The sequence below is a fragment of the Bos javanicus genome, chromosome 26 (assembly GCF_032452875.1).
Source record: "Bos javanicus breed banteng chromosome 26, ARS-OSU_banteng_1.0, whole genome shotgun sequence".
Taxonomy (NCBI): Eukaryota; Metazoa; Chordata; class Mammalia; order Artiodactyla; family Bovidae; genus Bos; species Bos javanicus.
In genome coordinates this window covers 35,293,307-35,314,805 of record NC_083893.1, presented here as the reverse complement: position 1 = coordinate 35,314,805, position 21,499 = coordinate 35,293,307, and the positions used below count along the sequence as shown (strand labels likewise).

The window sequence follows — 21,499 nt, the reverse complement described above, 5'->3', positions numbered from 1 at the left end:
AATTTATGTACAATGTGGTTAGAGTAAACCCCTACACTGTCTCTGGCCTGTGAGGTAAGATCAAGAAAGATAAGAAAGACCAAGTGGCAACCTCTGAAAATATCCTCCATTTGGTCAAGATGGTAAATCAAAGGCATTACGTAATCCTTGTAGGACAGTGAAAATTAGAACCACCATTTAAAAATCTAAATGGTACAGGGTCCTTGCTATATCTCCACTTAATTTACCAGGCTGAACTTCTTTAAAAAATTCAGACTTTTCAGATTCACAGACTTGCTTTTCGATTTTACATACCAGAAAAGTCTTTATTTCTTAAATGATTTCTGTCAATTTTTTAATTACTCACTGTTGTATATTACGGTACACTGCAGGCTCTAACAACCACACCTTTTAATTCTATTACGATAAAGGACATACATATTTGTGTATGTTTATATATGTCTGAATACCTTCGCTGTTCACCTGAAACTATCACAACATTGTTAACTGGCTACACTCCAATACAGAATAAAACCTAAAAGGACTGAGATTCAGAGGAACTAGGTTCTGCTTAGGCTCCCCTGGTGGTTCAGATGGTAAAGCGTCTGCCTACAATGCGGGAGACCCGGGTTTGATCCCTGGGTCGGGAAGATCCTCTGGAGAAGGAAATGGCAGCCCACTCCAGTACTCCTGCCTGGAAAATCCCATGGACGGAGGAGCGTGGTAGGCTACAGTCCATGGGGTCTCTAAGAGTCGGACACGACTGAGCGACTTCACTTGCAGGTAATCTGCTTAGATGGCGCCGAAAGCTAAGACCAGAGCCAGGCTGTGACTATAAATGATCTAACTAGTACTGACTGAATTACGTTTACCACCAGAACTATTCCCAATATAAAAGTAAAAGGCTGACACTGGCCTCCTTTAAACCTTGGCTAAATGAAAGGCTGACCCTTCAGCTATACTACTTCAGTAATACAGAGACAGCAACAGCAGTAATAGTGGCCTGATTGAAGGCTGCCCATAAAAGCTGAACTGTCCAAAACTCTCTTTTAAAATTTAACAGTAAGTCTACTTAATATAAAAATAAACTTAAAAGTATTCTGTCCATGATTTTCCTTAACAATGAGACAATTCTAAAATCATCTAATTTACATTTCACTACTGAAAAAATTTAAATGATAAAAAAACCATCAAATACATTTGATCTCACACAATAACAAGAGTATATTACTTTGTCTATGATGCCAACATAATAAATAGGATCATCTCTAAGACATGGTACACATTAACACTTGCTTTCTTTTACTTAATAACAGAGCTATTGAACACACAAATTCAAAAGCTTAAACTAAAACCCTAAACATTTAAATACTTTTATCAATTCAGCTTTGTTAATTTTTATACAAAATAAACTTTTCAGTATATTAACATCTACATTATCCTGTCAAAAACTTTTAGTTTTATGCATTAAGTAAACCTCGTTCAATTATAACTTCTAACACTTTTCAAAAACATTGTAACATCATTAAGTTTTAATATCCCTTAATATTCACAAGTATAAAATCAGAAAGTTTTAAATATATTTAAGATGTTTCCTCAAATTTCATCTTTAAGGGACAAATTTAAATATGAATGAACTTTGCAATGTTAGTAAGAAATATGTTTTCAGCATTAAATTTTGGAAATGAATGTTTTTAAGGGACAGACAAACCTGATTGTTTTCAGAGCAAAGTGACTAACATGGCAAGGATTCTGACAAGAAGCAAATAACCAAACAGAAATGTGTGAATTGGAGAAAAGAGTTTAGAAAACTGGAAGGCCGTAAATGGAGATGAAGGAATTAGACTTGCTATGGATGGGCCCATATGGGTAAATTAGAATAGCTATCCCAGGGAGGCAGATTTCATCTCAATTATAAAGAACAACTAATTATCTGAAATTAGAAAATGCTATCACAAGAGATGTTCTGTTTCCTGCCATTAAAGGCATTCAGGCATAAGTCAGATCAGTAGTTGGACAAATTGTGTCCACAGGCAGGATTCAGCCTGTGTGCACGTTAAGTCACTTTAGTAGTGTCCAAATCTGTGACCCTATGGACTACAGCCTACCAGGCTCCTTTGTCCATGGGATTCTCCAGGCAAGAATACTGGAGTGGGTAGCCATGACCTCCTCCAGGGGATGTCCCCCACCCAGGGATGGAACCCAGGTCTCTCATGTCTCCTGCATTTGCAGGAAGGTTGTTTACCACTAGCACCAACAGGGAAGCCCATATTCAGGCTACCAGCTATTTTCATTCTAGTAAAGGTTTATTGGAACATAAATAGTCACTCCCATTTGTTTCCAACCTGACTCAGGCTACTTTAGCACCACAGACACCTTATAGCCCACAAATCTTGAAATTATTTACTAACCAGCCCTTTATAAAAAATGTTTGCTCACTCCTGTGGATAAGGGATTAGGAATTCAAGTATTATATGGTATCTTGATAAGATAACCACTACTTACCATTTACTTAGGTGCAGAGGAAGTACTGGGCATACCATCTGTGTAAAGGACTGGGTTTAACAGGTTCTTTACTGTACAAAGCTTCCCTTGTGGCTCAGCTGGTAAAGAATCTGCCTGCAATGTGGGAGACCTGGGTTCAACCTCTGGGTTGGGAAGACCCCCTGGAGAAGGGAACGCCTACCCACTCCAGTATTCTGGCCTGGAGAATTCCATGGACTATACAGTCCATGGAGTCGCAAAGAGTCGGACACGACTGAGCAACTTTCACTTTCTTTACTGTACAAAGCAGCCCAGACAATGTGGTGAGTGAAGGTCAAAATCATCTGCATCTTTGTGCTGTGATGTGGGGCTATGTCTACCAGAAGGAGGAGACACGATTGTCTAATTCACACAAAGGCACCCTGTGGATCAGTATAAGCTGTACACATCATAATCGTGTTAATAAAGATAATATTTTTTTTTAAGTACTGTATTGACCAACTAGGTCTTTTTATTTTATTGGAGTATAACTGCTTTATAATGTTGTGTTAGTCTCTGCTGTACAATGCAGTGAATCTTCTACATGTATACATATGTCCCCTCCCTTGAGAACTTCCCTCACCACCCACCCCAGCCCACCAAACTAGATGCCATGTCTCAGATATTCTATCAGTGAAACTCAGCTTCTTCTCCTCACCCATTGTTTAGTTACATCCCATGGAAATGAACATAAATGCTCTGTGAAAAGAACTTTTAGGTTTTGAGAAATGCTACAAAATCTATCCTCTCTTTTAGAACGATACACTGCAAATGAACACATTAAAACCTGTGAGATAAAGAGACCTATTTAACTTTAGTATACATAGTATTTTCCAAACATATTTAATTATGGAACCCTTTTTAGTGAACCTACTGTTAACATCTCAAATAACTAAAGTTCTAGGAAATTATGGTATAGTCTAGGTCACATTTAGTACTTCCAGATTACATGCTCTTTGAGGGCAAAAAAATACATCCTTTTTCTCATCCCCTATTGATTTTGTCACATTGCTAAGTACATACAATAACAACTTAAGAAATCCAAGAAATTGATTTTAATGCTAGGAAACGTACCTAATCAATATGATGAAAACACTGTTAATTTCACTAATTAAAACAGGCTTTAATTACTTATGTGACAGTAGAACGCAAGGTTATTATTTTCTTTCCACTAAATTAACTAGCTATTAAATAGTAGTATAGCAAAATAATCCTGTAATAATACATGTCGAATATGTTTCTTCCGCTCTGCAGTATATATTTAAGTACATAAAACTATACAAGACACACTGTATCATATTCAAGGTTAAAGAACTGATACTACCTAAAGATTGACAGGCCATCAGAATACAGATTTAACACATTCAAAGTCAATAAAAGCAAATTACCTGAAGAAGGTGACAAAAAACTGCACAAGATCCATGATTGTGTTGTGTTGTGAGAACGCAATCTGAAAAATCAAAATAAAAGGAAGTTTGAAACTTACTGAATCTATGTTCTTCTTCAAAGTGGTGATGTTTCATGGCATTTGTAAATACAATATTTTTAAATCATCAAGAAATTTGGATCACCATATTATAAATCATTTGTGCTAGAACCAAAATTTCATTGACAACACCTCATACATCCAAAAACTGAATACAACCTTTACACAGGCTATAACACTAAATGCTTTAAGAAAACTATTATAAAATTACTTTAGTAATCTATGCTAAGATTGTCACTTGAAATCCTATAAAATATGCCTAACTAAAACATGCAAATGCATTTCTACATCTAATAATGGTCATATTTTTCTATCAATACAGTTGATAATTGCTTATGAGATAAAAAAATTAATTTCAACTCTACGAAGGAAACAGAGGGAACTGGTTTTTCTCATGTATTATTGTCTAATGAAGCTGCAATTATTTTGTTATAAACCCCTGAAAGAATAAAACATATTAAAAGTTTATATTTTCATGTTAATGATTTCAGGAGAGAAGTCAATAATCTAAAGTTGTTCTCCACTTTTGTTAACATTATAGAGATCATATTGTAAAACATTTCTTGAAGAAGAATTATTATACATTGTACTAGTCAATAATGTAGCATGTAAGTAGAGAATACTTGATATGAAAAGCCAATTTTTTCACTTATTAGGTGTAAATATCCTGGAAACCTATTTAACCTACTTTTGTCCCATGTGTGAACAGTAATAATAAAAGCATCTACTTCATTGTGTTAGAGGAAAGACTAACTCAATTAATAGAAATAAAATTATTACCATAATATCTGGTATATAGTAGGCATAATACAATAAATATCATGCTTTTATATCATGTATAAAGGAGCTGGTCAACACTAGTGAATTTTTCCAGGTAGCTGGAGGTGAACAATTAAGTTCTTGAAATCTCCTTCCCCTTTAATAATCTTTTATGTAAATCTTTCAAAAATATGTAATACAATTTCCACTTCCATTGAAAATAGACTAACAAATATGAGATTTCTCTCATCTTAAAGAACTAAAAACTATACAAAATATACAGAAAAACCATTTTCAGACATTAGACAAAAGGCAGACAGGGATATAATCCATGAGTGAAGGAAAACAAAGGAAATGAATTTCATAATTGTACCAGTTTTCAGGGCAAGGAAATGAAATGGCATTCTAAAATAAGAAATATTGTTTCTTATATAAAACAAAGAATTATAGTGAGTTGTGAAGATAGTTAAATTTTTGTATATACATGAAAGCTGAAATATAATAACATTCATTTCCAAAATGCTTCTAAGCATTTGAAGAATTACAAAGCATTTACACAGAGACTGAGGAAAGATAATTGCTATAGGAGATTGGTTCTAGGTGAAAACATTTTAAAAAATTTAAGAACAAACATCTTTTAAAATGGAAATGATACAGATGAATCATCTCCCCAGGTACTGTCCATGAGAGTATCTTACAAACAAAGCTTACCAAATAATACTGTCAACAATAACTTAAAACCATAGTAAGATGATTCAGAATACAGCAATTGAGAACTAACTGGATAATCTTCAAAAGGATAATTATTTTGAAATCCTAATAAATGAAATTGGTTTAAGATAAATTGGATTAGGAAGGTAAAATTAGACAGTGTTGAGAAATAAAATAATAAAGAAAAAGAACTTGAATAAAGACTTGAATAAATTAGTAAATACAAAGAAAAAAGAAACGAAATAAATAATAAGCTTAAAAATAAAAGAATAAGATGAAGTATAGAAGCAGTTGCATTAAATGTGACAGACTGAATCCTCATCAAAAGAAAGAGATTTCCATAGCATGTTAAAAGGCATAATTTACTTTATGTTTTCTATAGACAGCACATCCACAACAGTGACACACCTATAGCCAAAATATAAAGGATTGTGAGGGAAGAAAAAAAAAACTGGCTCTTAAAAACAACAACAATGAAGCCATGAAGGATAATATAAGTAGCAAAGTGAAATTCAAAATCAAAACCTGGTCTAATAAAACATAAAAGGTCTAATAAAACATAATTCATAAAAATAATATGCAGGCCAAATAAGTGAAAACACAAGGTTGGACTTCAATAAGAATTAGGTAACATAATTAAATAGTAAAATTTTAATATGTGTATCTCTTTCATAACTGATCTGAACAAGCAGACAGAAAATTAATTTATTCAGTCATTCAGATCATGAAGAAAGATTCAAAGAAATACTGCTTAAGCAAGCTCTGTTCTAGGAGCTGGGAACAACCTTGTAAATAAGACAAAGTTCCTTGTCTCTTGGAATTGGCATCCCAATAGCAGGAGACAGAAAATAACCAGGTAGACTCATAAGTGGATATCATAATTTTCGATAATGGCAAATATTCCAAAGAAAAATAAGGTGATGTGATGAAGGAGAAGGCTACGTAGCTAGTTTAGATCAGGCAGTTCAGTAAGCCAGACTTACTGAAGCCATAGGTAAGCTGACATACAAAAGAATGGTAAAGCCACACAAAGATCTGTTAGAAGAGAATTCGAGGCTTAGAGGATAGCATGCTTAGGCTAGAGGTGTTTAAGAAACTGAAGTCACAACAGCTGCAGTATTGTGAGCTACAAAATGAGTACAGTGTGACAAATTGGGGTTAATTCACCTAGGTCCTTAGCATGATAAAGAGTTTGGAATGTTTTATAAGAGCTAAGTCATATAATAACATGATCTTACTCTCAAGAAAAATATTCTGGCTTCTGGGTGAGGAAGAGATGATAAAGAAAAGCAGGGACATTAACAAGAAGGACACTAGATTTTTCTAGCTATGATAGTAGCTTGTACAAGTGTAACATCCTTGCAGATAAAACCAAGTTGATGCGCACATAATTTGGAGTGAAAGGTGAGAGGGCCTGGTAAAGACTGGATATGAGTCATCTAAAACTCAAAGGAAGTTTAGGGCCACCCCATTATCAGAACTAACAAAAAAGTGAACAATTAAGTAGGAGGAAATCAGGAGAGCATTGTGTCAAGGATGTCCAGGAAAAGGAATGTTGCAAGAAGAAAGTCTTGGTTGGTTTTGTTGGTTGAGTAAGATGAAGATGGGAATATGACTATTAATATTAAATTTGTACTTTGGCCACCTCATGCGAAGAGTTGACTCATTGGAAAAGACTGGGATGCTGGGAGGGATTGGGGGCAGGAGGAGAAGGGGATGACAGAGGATGAGACGACTGGATGGCATCACTGACTCGATGGACGTGAGTCTGAGTGAACTCCGGGAGTTGGTGATAGACAGGGAGGCCTAGCGTGCTGTGATTTATGGGGTCGCAAAGAGTCGGACACGACTGAGCAACTGAACTGAACTGAACTGAACTGACATCAACCTTGTGCATGGGTAACAAACAAATGCACTTTCAGTGAAAGTTTGGGAATGTTCATTTAAACAGAGAACACAAGGCGAACATGTAATGTGAGGAAGTAGAGACAGCAACTACAGATTGAACTTTCAAAAAGATCTGTTAGAAAACAGCAGACAGAATCAGGAGCACATAAAACAGGGAAACAAATATTTTCCTAAATCCATAGTGCATTTAGAAAAGCAGACAGTATACATTATGCAGAGAAACTACTTAAAAATTCCAAATGGTAGGGGTTTTATGTACTATCAGATTAAAACTGTAATTTTAAATATAAACAAAAAAAGCTTAACTACTCAGAAACTGAGAAATATAATCGGTGAGGTCAAGTTCCAGGTGGAGAGTGACAATGGTAGCATAGATTTTTGTTTAATATCCCTTAATTTCTACATTAAAAGAAAAAAACTCAGTATCTATCTGTCTGCCCATTACCTATCTATATCAAGTAAATTGCAAAAAAAAAAAAAAAAAAGAAGAAGAAGAAAATAATTCAACACAGTTAAACGAAAAATTCTCATCCTCTTGATTGCTGAAACATGAACAGGTACTGATAAGCCAGGGCACAAGGCACATATGGTACCAGAGTCCACGTGGGAGTAAGCAGAGAACGAACAGGATAATCCAAAGACATTCACTGGAACCAGGCAGGCTGATCTGAATACAGGAAGTAAAAACTGAAGTGGTTTTGTCTACTCCAAGAGCATATGAGTACAAAGGGTCTTCGAGAAGTTCCAAAAGAGGCTAGAACAGCTTGGGACACATGAATTTTCAAAAGCAACCACTCAAATCTCTATTCCAAGACAGACCCCATACTGAGGAAAAACTGTTGTAAGTGAAATCAAAATTGAGCAGAGCAGGGAAAATGGAAACAAAGGAAAAAAGGTCCAACTCTGGGAGAGGAACAGAGCCTGGAAATCTTTAAAAACCAAGTGACACATATTGAGGAGAGGGAAAAAGGCATGTATATATATATATATATATATAGAGAGAGAGAGAGAGAGAGAGAGAGGGAGACACACACATATGGGGTTCCCTCATTGCTCAGACGGTAAGGAATCTGCCTGCAATGCAGGAGGCCTGGGTTCGATCCCTGGGTTGGAAAGATCCCCTGGAGAAGGGAACGTCTACCCACTCCAGTATTCTTGCCTGGAGAATTCCATGGACAGAGGAGCCTGGTGGCCTACAGTCCATAGACTTGCAAAGAGTCAGACACGACTGAGCAACTAACACTACCACTACACATTTATATATGTAGTGTTAGCTATCATCACTCTGACTCTTTAATCTACAAAGGGTTTTGTATTCCTTCAAGATAAGTAATGCAAAAACACTGGTTATAGCCAACAGTGTTAAAATACATTTAGGATGGCAAAGTACATGACTCAGGCTGGTACTGCAGAATTTTATTATTGCTTTTTGCCCTTTCTAGGTCCATATAGCTAAGTAACTTGGGAAAAAAAAAAAAATCATGTTTTGAGGCAAGTAAGCAAAACACAGACACACATGAAAATACCTTCCTGAATTTCCCCAAACAATATTTGTGAAAAGAAAGCAGACAAGGCAAGCATCTACAAGCTTCAATAATGAACTAAACCACTAACACATTCAGAAACTTGTATTATCTATCTGTGTCTAATCTGTTAACATAATTGTGCTGAAGAAAAAGTGTGGATGGCACAAGCAGTCTCTATACTTAGCATGCCATCTGGGTTCTAGGGACTCAAGCTGAACAGCGTCTGATATTGGTTGTTCAAACAGAAAGTCAGTATTACAATGGGTGTTGCAAATCTCTTTCGTTGTTTTTCCACCTGGGATTTTCTAAGAAGTTCCACAGGAGATAGCCTTGGAAAGATACTGTGTCAGTGAGTCCAGCATCAGGTATGGGTGTAAAAAGGGAAGGCAGATCAAGGAGATTTGGTTGCACTGGTGAACAAGGCCAAGCAAATACTAACTCAAGCAGATTCCCTCTCAAGCTTCCCTCTCTGGAGAGTTAATGTATTCAGCCATCAAATATTTCACTGGAAGTCTATTATAATCTGGGCACCATGTCAGACTCTTGGATATATCACTGAAAAAAAGATTCTTAGCGTTTGTAGCAGAGGTAGACAAAAACAGTAATAACGATTGTAAATTATAAACTGTGTCAGAATTTAGTGACTCTAATGGTGTAAAAAAAACTAAATGTGCCCTATTTTCTATATAAATGTACATGGTTATCTAAAAATAGGCAGGAATACTGAGAACAGATAAGAGAAAAAGGCAGGAGTAGCAGAAAGAAATGATATGAGCATTAGTTGCAAATGTATCTGACTATTCTCAGTATCTTTCCATCTAGGAAGAGTATCCAGCAACTCCAGGTCCCTTCCAATGAAATCGGAAGACCTACAGAAAAAGAACTAGAGATAAATGAAGAACTGTTCTAAGCGATACTGGCAACTGGTCTTCATGTGATATTGGTTGATAGGGCTAGCTCCTTATCATTTAAATTTCACCTCAAACACACTGCTCTAAGACACTGAGACAAAGTAGCTGCCCTCTCCCTTATTCTATACTGTTATGTGAACCTACTTCTTTTATAAATATTTCATTCTGAAATTATCTGGTTTGTTGGTTGATGTTTGATTATTAGTTAAAATATCTTTCCCCACTAAAATGTAAAGTCCTTGAGAACACTAGCCTTGCTCACATTATCTGGGGCACTGGTCTACTATGTAGAGCACTATTTGGTACACAGTACATGCTGCTGCTGCTAAGTCGCTTCAGTCGTGTCCGACTCTGTGCGACCCCATAGACGGCAGCCCACCAGGCTCCCCCGTCCCTGGGATTCTTCAGGCAAGAACACTGGAGTGGGTTGCCATTTCCTTCTCCAATGCAGGAAAGTGAAAAGTGAAAGTGAAGTCACTCAGTTGTGTCCGACTCTTAGCGACCCCATGGACTGCAGCCTACCAGGCTCCTCTGTCCATGGGATTTTCCAGGCAAGAGCACTGGAATGGGGTGCCATTGCCTTCTCCGACACAGTACATAGTAAGCATTTAATTTTAAAAAATCTGCTAAATAAACAAATAACAACATCAAAATTTAGCATATCATAAATCCTTATTAACAGCCATGAAAGGAAGGAAGAACAGATGTTATTCTTCAAAACATTAAAAAATTATTTATTTGATCTTCCTTTATAAATCAATAAGCATACAGACTATAAGTACCTTCTAATTTCAGATCATAAAATAGCATTAACTCTTAGAAAAATTATATAGAGTTCAGATGTTCTAAAAAAATTGCATGTGAATAAAATGTTTGTATTTATAATCACAGAAAAATTAATATCTACCATTTATAATTTTACCTACATATAAATAAAATATTTTGAAACCAAGATATCAGAAATAGTTTCTTAATATGTATTTTACCTCAGTTCTTAATTTCAACAATAAACATTTTTAACTAGGTTTGTCTTCCAAGAATTTCTTTCAGAAGATGACTTAGTTCAGACTACAATCTTCTCATCTAAACCATACGGTATTGCCTGAAATATTACTTTTTAACCAATGAAAAAAATGATACTGTTTTCAAGTGATCTTTCAGAGTGGTCTTTTGATCACTTAGCTAATATTATTTAGACAACAGTGAGACAAATTATAACAATAAAAGCAATACTATATTCGTAGTTTTCCTGAAAGTGTATCTCTAGAGGATATGCGACACTTCTGACTCTAAAATCTCTAATTGTCTAATAAGAAAGACTTGGCTATAACATGGCTCTTTATGGATAATCAATATGTTCCAATTTGGTTTTCTGGTCATTACTATGAAAAATATGAAAAGTTTACTTAAGCTGAATTTAAACTTAGTTTTAAAACTTTAACCAACAAAATGTACCTCTGAAATTCTCTTTCCTTTAATGATTTTTTTCAAGTTATCTAATAATTATTCAAAGAAAATTATTTAAAAATCAGGAAACCAATTAAAGTTTCACAATATTCTCATTTTCTTCATGCTTTTAAAGTGCCCCAAATGACTGATAAACTGGAATGCTAAATATCAGAGTTAGCTGAAACTACAGCAACAAAGATAATAATTTTGTCCATTTAATCTTAAATGCAAATTCATATTGAAAACATGTCCAAAATCTAAAACCTGATTTCAAATATGCTGTATTTTTCATTAACAACAATAATGATCAACATTTTGAATATATGATTTGATGAAAAAGTAGAAGTAGATTAATAGTTTGATATTTACCACAAAATGTCAGATTTTATAAGACAGAAAAAATGTTCTTATTATGAAGGACAAATTGGTGTGTTTAGCAAAATGTCAGCTTGCTATAAATTCTGATATAATATTGAGATATAAAAAAATGAAAATATGAAGAGATGTGTTAAACTGATTAAATTCATCTAACGAACTGCAAGTAAAAGAGAGGTTCTTCAAACCACTATTTGGATTATAGTCCTTAAAAATGATGACATAAAAGCATAGTTAAGTAATCCAAGTTAGTCTCGAGTCATATCTCAAAGACAGCTGGGCTTGTTTCAGGCAAGCATTTCAAAATCATATTAGGTCTATCTCTGCATTTTTAAACATAAAGTACAATGGTGCTTAAATTAACTATTACTGAATAAGCTCTACTAAGATAACCTATTTGAGATATTAACAAGCATAAATTTCCTATAGATAACTAATACACTGCTTATTGATAATATAAATTTATGTCATTTCTGATAGAGTAACATTTTTTTAAATGCAGTTAAATAAAAAATGGATGATTTTAAAAATAGAATAAAATGTGTGATGAACAAACATACTGGCCAATTCTGCATAAATACTACACAAATTACTCTGATTATAAAACCTTGAATATTATCTATAAAAATTTAATGAGTTTAATTCTTCTTAGAGAAAATACATGCCTTAGTGAAGGCACTTATAACTTTCCTCCTGGTTTAATGTAAAAACCTAACTGTCTTCAACCTCGTAAGTTTCTGGTCATTCTTTACCCACCTACAAAATGTTCTTTATTTGAAACTGAAGGACTTTCCCATAATTCTACCCCTCAGGATCCTTCACTCCCCCACTTGAACATCCTCACTGTTTTTCCACCACTTTTAGCCTGAACTCCAACTTCCTTGACATAGAAGCAATGATCCCCAAATCTTGGCCCTTGCTTCTCTCTATGCAGCGCACTGGCAGGGCTGTGATCATGCTACACACATTACCAGCCTCTGCGCTTTGTTTGCCACAAACTGTTTCCTTCTGCGCTACCGCGTTCTTCTCTTGACTAACTGCTATCCAAATGATCCGCTTCCTGGCACGTCCAGATCCTGTACAGTGGCCCTCAATTGTACGTCTGTTGTTCCTACCATACACTTTTACTGCAGTACTACTAAAATATTAACACTTATTAAAGTGCTTACCATTGCCCAGACACTATGAAGAGCGTTTTTACACACTAGTTTATTTAATCCTCAGAATAAGCCAATAAAATAGGTAATATTATTAAATTCATCTTATAGATAAGAAAATAAAGGTTTATAGATTACTCAGGCAACACGCAGTGGAGGTAAAATGGAAATCAATGCATCCTGAAGCTAGTTCTTAAGTTCCACACTTTCCTAGCAAGAATCAATCAGAGTGCGCTGCAATAATTAGCACAGCTGTCTTCTCTTTCCATTCAACTTCAAGATATTTGAAGTCAAGCATCACTAGGAACAAAGCTAGTGGAGGTGATGGAACTCCAGTTGAGCTATTTCAAATCCTGAAAGATGATGCTGTGAAAGTGCTGCACTCAATAGACCAGAAAATTTGGAAAACTCAGCAGTGGCCACAAGACTGGAAAAGGTCAGTTTTCATTCCAATCCCAACGAAAGGCAATGCCAAAGAATGCTCAAACTACCGCACAATTGCACTCATCTCACACGCTACTAAAGTAACGCTCAAAATTCTCCAAGCCAGGCTTCCGCAATACATGAACCATGAACTTCCAGATGTTCAAGCTGGTTTTAGAAAAGGAAGAGGAACCAGAGACCAAATTGTCAACATCCACTGGATCATGGAAAAAGCAAGAGAGTTCCAGAAAAACATCTATTTCTGCTTTATTGACTATGCCAAAGCCTTTGACTGTGTGGATCACAATAAACTGTGGAAAATTCTGAAAGAGATGGGAATACCAGACCACCTGACCTACCTCTTGAGAAATTTGTATGCAGGTCAGGAAGCAACAGTTAGAGCTGGACATGGAACAACAGACTGGTTCCAAATAGGAAAAGGAGTATGTCAAGGCTGTATATTGTCACCCTGCTTATTTAACGTATATGCAGAGTACATCATGAGAAATGCTGGGCTGGAAGAAACACAAGCTGGAATCAAGATTGCCGGGAGAAATATCAGTAACCTCAGATATGCAGATGACACCACACTTATGGCAGAAAGGGAAGAGGAACTAAAAAGCCTCTTGATGAAGGTAAAAGAGGAGAGTGAAAAAGTTGGCTTAAAACTCAACATTCAGAAAACGAAGATCATGGCATCCGGTCCAATCACTTCATGGGAAATAGATGGGGAAACAGTGGAAACAGTGGCAGACTTTATTTTTGGGGCTTCAAAATCACTGCAGATGGTGAAATTAAAAGCCATGAAATTAAAAGACACTTACTCTTTGGAAGGAAAGTTATGACCAACCTAGATAGCATACTGAAAAGCAGAGACATTACTTTGCCAACAAAGGTTCGTCTAGTCAAGGCTATGGTTTTTCCTGTGGTCATGTACGGATGTGAGAGTTGGTCTGTGAAGAAGGCTGAGTGCTGAAGAATTGATGCTTTTGAACTGTGATGTTGGAGAAGACTCTTGAGAGTCCCTTGGACTGCAAGGAGATCCAACCAGTCCATTCTAAAGGAGATCAGCCCTGGGATTTCTTTGGAAGGAATGATGCTAAAGCTGAAACTCCAGCACTTTGGCCACCTCATGCGAAGAGTTGACTCATTGGAAAAGCCTCTGATGCTGGGAGGGATTGGGGGCAGGAGAAGGGGACGACAGAGGATGAGATGGCTTGATGGCATCACTGACTCTATGGACATGAGTCTGAGTGAACTCTGGGAGATGGTGATGGACAAGGAGGCCTGGCGTGCTGTGATTCATGGGGTCGCAAAGAGTCAGACACGACTGAGCGACTGAACTGAACTGAACTGAACTGATTACAATGTTGAGCTAAACACTTCTAGCAACTAGCAAAGAGCCTAGCGTTTTTACTTATATGTCTTTGTGTACTTAGTCACTTAGTCGTGTCTGACTCTTCACGATCCCATGAACTGTAGCCCACCAGGCTCCTCTGTCCATGGGATTCTCCAGGCAAGAATGCTGGCGTGGGTTGCCATTTCCTCCTCCAAGGGATCTTAGCAACCCAGGGATGGAACCCAGGTTTTCCACCTTGCAGGTGGATTCTTTACCATCTGACACACCAGGGAGTGAATGAATTGCAGTAACTTCTAGAGATTTGCAACTTAATGCTCTAAATAGAAAGTCTCAAAACAGTTTCATTTTACTGAAGGTCAAGCTGTTCAGGAAAACGATTAGTTTTAAATCAAGAGTAGTCAGTAAAAACACATAGAGCTTTAAATCTACATATTCAGAGTAAATTTTCTGTAAGTTAAAGGATATTATCATTTCAAAAACGGTATTAAGTGTTAAAAAATGAAACCAAACCATTAAAATGAAAAGATAAAGTTTTGTATTTGTAATGTTACCTGTTCCTGATTATCGTATTAGCATATTTAGGAGGTATTCTTCAGGTATCAGGTTTTAATTCAAAGATATAAAACTGCAAGAGTAATGGCTAATATAGAAGTCTATATGCAGTTTATGCTTGTAACACTACCTTCTATACATTATCTTTTTTTCCCCCCACAACCTAGCTTCTCTCCTATAATTTAAGTGGTGAAAAGGGACCTTCCTTTTATAGAGTGATGTTCACCAACCCTTCATCATTCAGTTCTACCTCTAAAACTTCAAAATAGTTTTACATCTAAACCCCAAAAAAGCAAATGTAGCCACAGTCTTACTAAAGCATGCGGTACTTGCCAAATGTCATTTTTTCCATACATATATATACCTCTACTAAATAAGTGATTGAACCATCTGCATTCAAAAAGGCATTAATAGTTGCTAAAGACACAATTAAAGTTATAAAATTTCCAAGAAAAAAATATTTTCTATACATATCTAATTTTGAAACTTTGAAGGTTAATTCTTATTCTCTTCTCTCCATTAAATTTAGACTAATGGACCAGAATGCAGTGAATAAGGTGCTTTCCATAAGAAAGTGTTTTTAAAACCAATTTAGTAGGTCCCCACAACCGTTCTATTCCGTTGCACTGTTCATTTAAGAATGTCTTCTTATCTCTCCTTGCTAGTCTCTGGTACTCTACATTCAGTTGATTATATCTGTCCCTTTCTCCCTCGCCCTTTCCTTCTCTTCCTCTTAGATGAACCATACAAAGAAAGAGAGGAAAACAACAGGATGGGAACAGACCAGATATTTCTTCAAGAAAATTGGAGATATCTGTGGAACATTTCATGCAAGGATGCATATGATAAAGGACAGAAACAGTAAGGACCTAATAAAAGCAGAAGAGATTAAGAAGAGGTGCCAAGAATACACAGAACTAAAGGTAAAGGTCTTAATAACTCAGATAATCATAATGATATGGTCACTCGCCTAGAGCCAGACATACTAGAACACGAAGTCGAGTGGGAAAGCACTGAAGGTGAAGTCGCTCAGCAGTGTCTGACTCTTTCCAACCGCATGGACTGTAGCCTAACAGGCTCCTCTTTCCATGGGATTTCCCCAGCCAAGCATACTAGAGTGGGTTGCCATTTCCTTCTCCAGGGGATCTTCCCAACCCAGGGATTGAACCCAGATCTCCCACACTGCAGGCAGATGCTTTACCATCTGAGCCACCAGGGAAAGCATTACTATGAACAAAACTAGTGGAGGTGACAGAATCCCAGCGGAGCTATTTAAAATGCTACAAGATGATGCTCTTAAAATGCTGTACTCAATACGCCAGCAAATATGGAAAACTCAGCAGTGGCCATACGACTAGAAATGGTCAGTTTTCATCCCAGCCCCAAAGAAGGGCTATGCCAAAGAATGCACAAACTACTGTACAATTGCTCTCATTTCACATGCTACCAAGGTAATACTCAAAATAGTTCAAGCTAGGCCGTAGCAATAGGTGAACCAAGAACTTCCAGATGTACAAGCTGGGTTTAAAAAAGGCAGAGGAACCAGAGATCAAATGGCCAATATTCATTGGATCATGGAGAAAGCAAAGAAATTTCAGAAAAACATCTACTTCTGCTTCACTGACTACACTAAAACCTTTGACTGTTTAGATCACAAAAAACTGTAGAAAATTCTTAAAGACATGAAATTACCAGACCACCTTAACCTGTCTCCTGAGAAACCTCGAGTTCAAGAAGCAATAGTTAGAACTACACATGGAACAACTATCTGGTTCAAAATTGGAAAGAAGTACATCAACGTTGAATATTCTCACCCTGTTTATTTAACTTACATACAGACTACATCATGTGAAATGCCAGGGTAAAAGACAAAGAAGGGTGAATGCAGAAGAACTGATGCTTTTGAATTCTGGTGCTGCAAGAGACTCTTGAGAGTCCCTTGGACTGCAGGGAGATCAAACCAATCAATCAAAAAGGAAATCAATCCTGAATATTCATTGGAAGGACTGATGCTAAAGCTAAAGCTCCAATATTTTGGCTACCTGATGTGAAGAGTCAACTCACTGGAAAAGACCCTGATGCTGGGAAAGACTGAGGCAGGAGAAGAAGTGGGTGCCAGAGGATGATATGCTTGGATGACATCACCGACTCTATACACAGGACTTTGAGCAGGCTCTGGGAGATAGTGAAGGACAGGGAAGCCTGGCATGCTACAGGGCATGGAACTGTAAAGGGTCAGAGATGACTCAGTGACTGAACTGCAACAAAAACATTTTTAAAACTTCAAATTTCAGCTATGTACAATAAAAGGTGTATGACAGAATAAAAAATTATTTTAGTTTTAAAATTAATAATGGAGATTACATAGAAACAAAATTTTTCTGTTTTATATAAAAATATTACAGTCTATAAGATCAAATTATGAGTGCAAGAATCTAAAAATATTTATTAGGTTATGTGAATATTTAACTTATATGCAGAGTATATCATGCAAAATGCCAGGCTGGATGAAGCACAAGCTGGAATCAAGATTGCCAGGAAAAATATCAATAACCTCAGATATGCAGATAACACCACCCTTATGGCAGAAAGAGAGGCGGAATTAAACTAAACTTAAACCTCTTGATGAAGGTGAAAGAGGAGAGTGAAAAAGTTGGTTTAAAACTCAACATTCAAAAAAACAAAAATCATGGCATCTGGTCCCATCACTCCATGGCAAATAGATGGGGAAACAATGGAAACAGTAACAGGCCTTATTTTCGGGGGCTCCAAAATCACTGCAGATGGTGACTGCAGCCATGAAATTAAAAATCATTTGCTCCTTGGAAGAAAAGCTATGACAAACCTAGACAGTAGAGACACTGCTTTGCCTACAAAGGTCCTTATAGTTAAAGCTATGGCTTTTCCAGTAGTCATGTATGTATGTGAATGTTGGACCATAAAGAAGGCTGAACAACAAAGAATTGATGCTTTTGATCCGTGGTTTTGGAGAAGACTCTTGAGAGTCCCTTGAATTGATGCTTTTGATCCGTGGTTTTGGAGAAGACTCTTGAGAGTCCCTTGGACTGAAAAGAGATCAAATCAGTCAATCCTAAAGGAAATCAATCTTGAATATTCATTAGAAGGACTGATGCTGAAGTTGAAGCTCCAATAATTTGGCCACCTGATGCGAAGAACTGACTAGTTGGAAAAAACCCTCATGCTGGGAAAGATTTAAGGCAGGAGGAGAAGGGGATTACAGAGGGTGAAATAGTTGCGTGGCATCACTGACTCAATGGGCATGAGTTTGAGCATGCTCCGGGAGATGGTGAAGGACAGGGAAGCCTGGTGTGCTGCAGTCCATGGGGTCTCATAGAGTCAGACATGACTGAGAGACTGAACAACAATGAATATTTAGACAGAATGCATTAAAAATCTTAAGAGATTAATTAAACATCAAAGGAAAAGTAATGACTTTTAAAAATACTACTATAAAGTTGGAAAATTTCTTAGAAATATTTAACAAATGAAAAGATTGAAAATGTTCTTTATAAGCCATATTCTTCGAAAAGTATTTTACACTTAAGCTATCATATCTAATTGAAATTATTTTGTTGGTTATAAAAAACAGAATTGGTGGCAATATTTCATATAAGGACTCACCAAAACTCTGAAGAGAACAACTTAGTACATATTTTGTGATTTCTGAGCAATATGGTCTCATTTTTACTACTTAACTATGACATTATAGCATAAACGATATATCTTCCTTCTCTGAATCTCTAGAGCATTTGTACCTATCATAACCAATCTTATTTTGTCACTGTCATAAAAACTTTCCATTCCTCTCTATAAGAATATATTCCTTAAATGTTATTAGATTTAGTTCTCACATAGACATTTTCTGATTATCAGAACTGATATATTAGTTGAGTAACTGATAAAATTAACAATTTCCAATGCTATTTCTTGAAATTGTGCTAACAGTTTTAATGAAAGAAGAATCTTAAAACAAAAGGTTCATTTGAAAATATATATAACAAATTTCTCAAGCCATTAACAATTTCAGTTCAGTTCCTCAGTCGTGTCCGACTCTTTGCGACCCCATGAACCGGAGCACACCAGGCCTCCCTGTCCATCACAAATACCCAGAGTGTACCCAAACCCATGTCCGTTGAGTTGGTGATGCCATCCAACCATCTCATCCTCTGTCGTCCCCTTCTCCTTCTGCCCTCAATCTTTCCCAACATCAGGGTCTTTTCAAAAGACTCAGCATTTCACATCAGGTGGCCAAAGGATTGGAGTTTCAGCTTCAACATCAATCCTTCCAATGAACACCCAGGACTGATCTCCTTTAGGATGGACTGGTTGGATCTCCTTGCAGTCCAAGGGACTCTCAAGAGTCTTCTCCAACACCACAGTTCAAAAGCATGGATTCTTAAGCGCTCAGCTTTCTTTATAGTCCAACTCTCACATCCATACATGACTACTGGAAAAACCATAGTCTTGACTAGACAGACCTTTGTTGACAAAGTAATGTCTCTGCTTTTTAATATGCTGTCTAGGTTGGTCATAACTTTCCTTCCAAGGAGTAAGCGTCTTTTAATTTCATGGCTGCAGTCACCATCTCCAGTGATTTTGGAGCCCAGAAAAATAAAGTCAGCCACTGTTTCTGCTGTTTCCCCATCTATTTGCCATGAAGTGATGGGACTGGATGCTGTGATTAGTTTTCTGAATGTTGAGCTTTAAGCCAACTTTTTCACTCTCCTCTTTCATTTTCATCAAGAGGCTCTTTAGTTTTTCTTCACTTTCTGTCATAAAGGTGGTGTCATCTGCCTATCTGAGGTTATTGATATTTCTTCCGGCAATCTTGATTCCAGCCTGTGCTTCCTCCAGCCCAGCATTTCTCATGATGTACTCTGCATATAAGTTAAATAAGCAGGGTGACAATATACAGCCTCGACATACTCCTTTTCCTATTTGGAACCAGTCTGTTGTTCCATTTCCAGTTCTAACTGTTGCTTCCTGACCTGCACACAGATTTCTCAAGAGGCAAGTCAGGTGGTTTGGTATACCCATCTCTTTCAGAATTTTCCACAGTTTGTTGTGATCCACACAGTCAAAGGCTTTTGCATAGTCAATAAAGCAGAAATAGACGTTTTTCTGGAACTCTCTTGCTTTTTTGATGATCCAGAGAATGTTCGCAATTTGATCTCTGGTTCCTCTGCCTTTTCTAAAACCAGCTTGAACATCTGGAAGTTCATGGTTCAAGTACTGCTGAAGCCTGTCTTGGAGAATTTTGAGCATTACTTTACTAGTGTGTGAGATGAGTGCAATTGTGCGGTAGTTTGAGCATTCTTTGGCATTGCCTTTCTTTGGGATTGGAATGAAAATTGACCTTTTCCCATTTGGAAGACAATAATAACAACAGCAGATAATCATGATAATAATGCTTTTATTATAATATGTCCTTTGAGTTAATTTGGGAAAAATTATACAAGGACATCTTTATTATTTAGGTTTTCCCAGTAGCTCAGCCGGTGAAGAATCCACCTGCAATGGCAGGAGACCCCAGTTCAATGCCTGGGACAGAAGATCCCCTGGACAAGGGATAGGCTAACCAATCCAGTATTCTTGGGCTTCCCTGGTGGCTTACCCGGTAAAGAATCTGTTTGCAAAGCAGGAGGTCTGGTTTCAATCCCTGGGTTGGGAAGATCCCTGGGAGGACACGACAATCCACTCCAAGATTCTTGCCTGGAGAATTCCCAAGGACAGAGGAGGCTGTCCACGGGGTCACAAAGAGTTGGATACAACTGAACAACTAAGCACATCTTTATCAATACACATCTGTTATGACTTTTACTTTCACAGCATATACACAAGATAAAACCTCCTGTAGACTCCAATCCCTGTTTGTCAAGTAGCTAGCATCTTCTTCTGTGCTCAAATGACTCATGTCTATGTTCAAAATACTAACAGACTTGTGATAAAAATTTACAAACATCAACATTAGGATTCTGTTCTTTTTCTCTTTGGTTCTATATAACTTAACTATTATTAGTAAGAGGATATCACCTAGTGTACTATGGAAATTAGATTTGCAAATTGAAGAATGATTCCTAGCATCATTCTCATTAAAAAAATCAAATCTAAATTATGACATCAGTTTGCAGATTGACTTAATAGTGAATTACCAAATTCCATTTACTCAGAAACAGGTAATTTAGATTCAATCTAATTTAATTTAATTTAAACGGTGATGTATAAGTGTTGATGAGCAGCATTATTGCAGGAGAATACAAAGTACTTAAGTTCAATTCACTCTGTTTTTAAGGTATTAGCATTGCAGTTATAGTAGTAATTTTTTTTTCCTTTTTATTGTCAAGATTCAATTGCATGGC

General features: G+C 36.6%; 1 protein-coding gene across 5 annotated transcripts in view; it reads right to left on the bottom strand.

Annotated features, from left to right (window-relative positions):
- The window catches only part of ATRNL1 (attractin like 1), an 802,849-nt gene that overhangs the window by 463,013 nt on the left and 318,337 nt on the right, over nucleotides 1-21,499 (bottom strand). For all 5 annotated transcript variants that reach the window (XM_061403577.1, XM_061403579.1, XM_061403580.1 and 2 more), the window contains one exon: nucleotides 3,891-3,952. In XM_061403577.1, coding sequence (XP_061259561.1) covers nucleotides 3,891-3,952 — 62 coding nt within the window. The remainder of the gene's footprint in view (nucleotides 1-3,890; nucleotides 3,953-21,499) is intronic.